Consider the following 6,886-nt stretch of genomic DNA (forward strand, 5'->3'; position numbering starts at 1 on the left):
CTGGAATTTTCACCAGCGTTTTAGTGAGTGCACGCGCCCCCACGGGCCTTCATTTCCACTTTTCAAATTAAAAATCCAACCTTTTCATTGTTCTCCCAATATCTTCTCGGATCAGAATCTTCCCTCTTCCTCCTCCAATGGACCGCCACCACCATACCCCTAGCTTCACCCGCCGTCACCGTTGCCCGCGTCACTCTACAGTCACTCGTCTCTACCATACCACCACAGCACGATCATCCGTCTTCTCCTTCAGATCCGATCTGTTACGTCTGCATCTCTCTCTCTCTCTCATATTGCCGCTTTGGCCCTTGACCACTGCGCCTCCCTACCTCTAGCTGAAAGCTGGTGCCACTGCAACCTCGGCTCAAGAGCTCATTCGAAGCCCCGAATAGGTTAGGGGCTTTTGAGGGTCGCATTAACGCCCCAATTCGAGGCGAGGTTGTGGCCATTGCCAAGTGGAGGGCCGGGAGGGCATTAGCGAGAGAGAGACTGGACAAACAAGAAACCAGGGCACGCGTAAGGACATGGGAGAGAAAAGTGAAGAGCGGCGGCCGTCGTAAGGACATCTACGGTGGCTAGCGACGGTTTCGTCGGAGGTGGCATCGACGGCGAGTGACAAGTTTCTCTTACGAAATTAGTAAGAAATTAGGTGTAAATAACGGCTGCCTATTACATAACTGACAATTATGCATAGACATGCTGCCATACCATTACATAATGATCTTATCAAGTGATAGCGATTCTTAATCTTGAATATAGACGTACGAAAATAGTTTTGCACATATTAAACATGACGCGTATAAAATTAAGTTTTGCATTATTTAATTTTCAATCTCGACGGAATTTAAGGAAAAATGTTTTAAAAAAAAAGTGTAGCTTATGCACTTGTTTAAACTTACTAAATATGCTTGGAAAATTTAAAATCTACTATTTGAGGTGAGTGTCTTTATTAAAATATCTAATTTTCTCTTTTGATAGTATTTTGAAAAGTGTCATTTCCATCTTTAGTAAATTTAATTAGTGACTTATTAACAAAAACCCCATAATAAATATGTTAAAAAATGAAAATATGGGTGAGTTTAAATACTAAAATCACATGTTAAAAATAAAATCCAACCAAAAGCCCAACAAGAGGATTAGTAACTTAGTACCGACCATAAGTATGGGCCTTATGATCCGACCATAAGCCCAAAACCAAAAGTCAACTGAGAAATGTTGATGTAAAAGCCTTGCAATAGATTTTGGATCAGGCCCACAATATGCACTCGGAGTAAGGACGGGAAAAAACTATACCTTGAAATAATTATACATCCGACCAACAAAAAATAATAACTATACAAAGAAAATGTGAGATTTCTTCTCAGCAGCCAAAACTATACTAGGGTCTCAATCCTTCGGTTCAATTCGATTTTTTTGAAAAACCGAACTGTTAGAGTGCATACTTGAACCAAACCAAATATTACCCTGAATAGTAGTTAATGTTTTAGTTCGTTTTATTTCATATCGGTTCGCGACCAATAGTTCCTCTCTATGACGCTTTGTAATCTAAAAAGCATGTCATAACAATTTTCATTTCATGTATATCCCGAAAAAAAGGGCAATTACCCATTTTAAATGGGCTAGCTTTAAAAACTTTCCGAAAGTGCATATGTTAAACAGACACGATAACCGCCACCGTAGTATAATCGAGTTTCGAGTACACGTTATTTAAAAGGGTCTTCGATGATCAACAGTTTAGCTAGATACCAATTAAATATACGCTACGTGGTTTCACATATACTCAAAACGCAACTCTATCTCAAAGTAATTAATCATGCATTTACTATATAGCTAGAATGACCCTCGCAAATTGCAAAAACTAATCTGCTAAGAATTAACCGGATTAAAGTCGCCGTGTGATCATTTGTTGGAATTGAAATATATGCAAGAGCCGGGTCACAATTTGTATGGATTGAAAAAATTGTTGAAATTCCCCAAAAGTGATACAGTCTCGAACATATAGGTCTTTGACAGCATGCGGCCTATTTAATTCGGGTAATCGATCTGCTTCTTGGATCAACGGGCAATTGCACACGTTCTTAATAACTTTGTGAATGATTGATCATATAGTAGTCAATAGGACCTCAACTTAAACGTGCTCCATTTTAAATCCTCACATGCTACAAATTAAAAGAAAAAAAAATACTATTCACAGCATCATAATTTTTTTTCATATGTAGCTGTTCATTTGGTACAGAAGATGGGGCCCTTTAGAAAAATAAATAATAAAAGTTTGCATATTTAATTAGGAAAAAGGTGAGGAACTTGATTAATAAAATGGTTAATACCATTCTCACAAAAAAGGAAAAAAAAAAGTTAATACCACGAAAAACTCTAAACTGGTGCACATTTGACAAATTTATCCCAAATTAATTATTTGATTGCGCAAAAATCTCAAACTGGTATACCTATAACAAATTTACCTTCAGTTAATTTCTGTTAAATTTTACTATCAAATTGCTAAGTTGGATAATGCATGGTAATTGACATGTGTATTAATTTGGGATTTTTCATAGTATTAACTCAATTTAACAAAAACTAACAAAGAGTAAATTTGTCATACGTGTACCAATTTGAGATTTCTTATGGTTAAAAAATTGTTTTGAAGTAAATTTATCGTATATGTACCAATTTGAAATTTTCGCGGCATTAAGCCTTAATAGAATTAAGCCAAAACAATAGTTCCCTCTATGGCGCTTTCTAATCGGAAAAGGATGTCATGACAAGTTTCATTTCATGTTGTGTCTCCCGATTGCCCTTTTCGAATGGACTAATCTTTAAAAACTTTCCAAAAGCGTATATGTTAAACAAACACGATAATCGCCACCGTAATAATCAAGTTTCTAGCCTACGCGATATAAAAAGGTCTTTAGTGATCTACAACTTAGCTATATGCCAACCAAGTATACAATACGTGGTTTCACATATACTCGAAACGTAATCTCACCTCAATTGAGGATTTCATATTTAGCTAGAACAACCCTCATAAATTGCAAATATTAATTTGTTAACTAAGATCAAAATAGTTGTAAGATCTGGGCCATAATTTGTACCTATTAAACAAATTATTGGATGCATGAAACTTAGTCCCCGATTCTAATCAGCATACGTTCCCAACAATTTCGTGACTGATTGAATCTAGCAATTTATACAACATTGGTAATAGCAAATAGGACCTCGACTTAAACATGCTCCATTATAATTTATAAACCCCCACATGCTAATTGGCAAATTAAAAAAATAATATTCGCAATGTCATATTTTTTTCTTTCTCCATATGTAGCTGTTCATTTGGTACAGAAGATGGGGCCCCTTAGAAAAACAAATAATAAAAGTTTGGATATTTAATTACAAGAAGGTAAGGAACTCGACTCGAACGGGAGTTTCGAGCAGCGAGTTGACTCGGACGCACGGGGGGTGTTTTGCTGATGAAGGAGGTGACGCACCGCTTGTCAAGTGACGATGTTTTCTTAGGTTTGACTTGGAATTTGCCTCTGCGCGTGTGCTGCTCATCAGTTTTCTTTCGTGATTGACCGATCAATGACGAAGCACTAAAATTCTTGCAATCGGATCGACGACCGAGGAACGGATGTGGTACGTATCGACCGGGCACGGGACGTGTCTTCGGTTTTCCCCGGTCGACCAGCACCGGTACTCCGATGTTTGACTCCATCGTCGATTTCGAACCTTACACAATTCGCGAGGTTAGTGTGATTTGGAACAGTACCACTAGTTTATCTGCTCGAGGAAAACTTTCTCGTCGCACTAGCCCCTTTTTGATTCAATTTGTTCGGTAGCAATAGCGACCCTAATGTCGACGCGTATTCGGAACCCGAGACTAGCCAGTCATCCGATAGTCGTTATCAATTTTCTATAGAGAAAAGCATCGAGACCCCATAGAAAAATTTGAAAATTAACAGTTGCGATTGCTTCCGGAGAAGTAAAAAAAACAATTCGCCTCTTTAACTAAAGATAATCGCGCGCTTCCGACTAAGCTCGGAGGAGAGTTCCATGGGTTATAAGAAGCTCCGAACGATGCAGAGTTTCACGGTTGCGACGGGGAGACGTTTTCAGGTGCATCGAGCACGTGCGAGTCCAATTTATTTTAATTTTTAAATCATGCGAGGTCCTTGCGAGGCCCCTTGCTGACGTGTGCGATGATGTACTTTCTTTTAACTCACCAAAGTTGAGTTCGACGAGATACTTGATGCTGATGAACATGGTGACGCAGCCATTTTGTTTTTTGTTTTTTTCCTTTGAGAGAGACTTTGGCCACTTGCTTCTTTACTGGGAGGCCAGCATTTCTAAGGTTTGATGTCCTTTCTTGGCTTTTGGGTTGACTAAAAGCGGCTGGCATACCACCATTTGCTTGTAAATCGGATTACATCTGCCGATCACAGACATGGCATGTCTTGTTCCCCGGTCCAGCCACGCTGGCTTACCATCTCCTCCTAATCCTAATCCTAATCCTAATCCTAGTCTCGGATTAGGACAAGCTTTCCAGATTTTTTTTTTTTTTTTGGTAAGGTAAGTATTCAAGCTTTCCAGATTTGATAACATCATTTGGCAATTATCTCGACGCTTGAACCAAAATTACCTGTATCATCACCGAAATAAGATAATCGTGTAAAAAGTCCTAAACCTATCGTGTGGTGGCTAATTTCTTCTTAAACATTTCAATTGTGTCAAAATTTAATTATTAAATTAGCAAATCGTCAAATAGTTTATGACTAAATTGGTACGATTAAAAAAGTTTATGATCGAATTAACAAATTTATCAAAAAATTTATGACTCAATTGACACAATTAAAAAGTTTAGAACTAAATTGATTGCCGTGCAATAAATTTAGGACTTTTTTGACAATTTTCTCAATAACCTTATGCATATTCACTTCTCGAGACCGTACGGTGGCGGTTGCATAAGATTGAACGAAAATAAAAGAGTCCATTACGGCGATTCTAAGATTCGTTGAGACAACCGATTTCGTCTTACATTAAAAGAACACATTTATAAGAACTTCATAATAGGGAAAAAAACACGATATCTTGCAAAATCATACATTAAACTGAGTTTGGAACCCGCACATAAGTAATTGTCGCAATATGATCGAACTTAAAGGATTTGGAAATGGAGGATCCCCGTGCCGAACACGTGCCAAGGTTTGGGAGGATTTCATTGCACGCGGAAAAATGTCTAGGGTCGGTTGGAATAACGCTCTTACTATTTGGAGTTCTCGGTTAAAGAAAGGAATACTAGGCGCATCGCATGCAGAAGCTTAAGTCCTGTTTTTTTTTTACTTGGCTTTTCGCATCGTCGCGTCACGAGTACAAACCTCACCCCCAAAGATCAACCGCGTAAACCGAACTAACCAAACACGTCGCTGACGTCATCTCTCACGTGGCAGTCCGGAGTTCTGGAAGGAACGCGCATGTTTGACCTCGCTCCCCACACTGGACACAGCTCACTCTCTCTTTCCTGGTCTCTGCATGGAGACACCTATATAAACAGCCGCAAAATGTCTTCTTCCTTGTCTCAACACAGCAACGACAATCTTCTGCAAAACTCAAAGAGATTCTCCCAGAATCGAGCGGCAAGCTCGACCCCCCACCTTGGAACAAGTCAATTAAGTTCGTCAAAATCGAATCTTGACTTGGGAGAGGAGAAGAAGAAGAAGAAGAAGAAGAAGAATGGTGAAGCGCACCGCAGCGAGAGCCGCCGGTCTCACGGCGCACGAGGACGCGGGAGCGACGAGGAAGGGCCTGAAGTTCAGGGGGGTGAGGAGGAGGGCGTGGGGCAAGTGGGTCTCCGAGATCCGCCTCCCCAACAGCCGCCGGAGGATCTGGCTCGGCTCCTACGACTCCGCCGAGAAGGCCGCCCGCGCCTTCGACGCCGCACTCTTCTGCCTCCGCGGCCGCGCCGCGAAGTTCAACTTCCCCGACAGCCCCCCGGAGATCGCCGGCGGGGGGTCCTTCACGCCCCCGGAGATCCGGGAGTCCGCGGCCAGGTTCGCCAACTCGGGAGCCACGCCGGCCCCGCCTGAGCTGTCGTCCGGATCCGTGTCGCCGGCCCCGTCGCCTTCGCTGTCGGTTTCGGAGGAGAGCAGCGTCCTGACGACCGACAGCGACCTGTCCCTGGACGTGTCGTTCTTGGATCTTTTGGTGGGTTCGGATCCGGCTCCGGGTCCCAGCGAGCCCGATTTCGGGATGTTCCCGGGCATCGAGGAGTTTCCCGACAATTTCTACGGGTCGCAATTCCCGAGCGTGGGGACTGGGGAACTGAACCTTGACGAGTTCTTGGCTCAAGATAACTTCCTATGGAGCTTCTGAAGTGGACTGAGGGAAAAGGCCTGATGGGTCAAGATAGAGGATTTATTTAAATTTGCCATAAGATTTTTTTCTTTTTCATTCTTTGGATGGACCAGATTTTGTACGGTCATCGCTTTAGGATGATACAGACAACAACGACAACAAAAATTTGACTTCTAGGTTGTAAAAAGACGTAGCTTTTGTCGATTCGGTTCGTCCCTTCAATGGATTTCAACTGAAAGCGGAAAAGATGATTAGCAGTTCTGTTGGTAAAATCGTGGACCGTGGAAGTTCTTCCAATCATTTCAGCTGTAAAACCATCTGGACGCTTGAACAGATCAAAATGGGGCGGATAAGCATCGAATTGAAAGTGATATTCGGCTCGTAATGAGCTAAGATCGATTGTCCGAGGAAAGTTTCTCGCTTTCTCCTTTTGATCATCAGCAACCGGGGTAAGTCTAGTCGTGCGACAATCAAGACCGGGCAGGGGACAGCGCGGCTTGCTACTCGCAAGGGATGGCGACCACGACTCGCGTGTGCG

General features: G+C 41.9%; 1 protein-coding gene across 1 annotated transcript; it reads left to right on the forward strand.

Moving 5' to 3' along the window:
* Nucleotides 1-5,605: 5,605 nt before the first annotated feature.
* LOC115746734 (ethylene-responsive transcription factor ERF017-like) lies at nucleotides 5,606-6,594 on the forward strand. The gene has a single exon (XM_030682629.2). It carries the CDS (start codon nucleotides 5,728-5,730, stop codon nucleotides 6,364-6,366), a length of 639 nt encoding a protein of 212 aa, XP_030538489.1. The 5' UTR covers nucleotides 5,606-5,727; the 3' UTR covers nucleotides 6,367-6,594.
* Nucleotides 6,595-6,886: the final 292 nt, after the last annotated feature.

Source organism: Rhodamnia argentea, chromosome 4, assembly GCF_020921035.1.
Source record: "Rhodamnia argentea isolate NSW1041297 chromosome 4, ASM2092103v1, whole genome shotgun sequence".
NCBI lineage: Eukaryota > Viridiplantae > Streptophyta > Magnoliopsida > Myrtales > Myrtaceae > Rhodamnia > Rhodamnia argentea.

Bases quoted from the DNA above. Each gene is read 5' to 3' on its own strand.
- LOC115746734 (XM_030682629.2), top strand. From the start codon at position 5,728: ATGGTGAAGCGCACCGCAGCGAGAGCCGCCGGTCTCACGGCGCACGAG.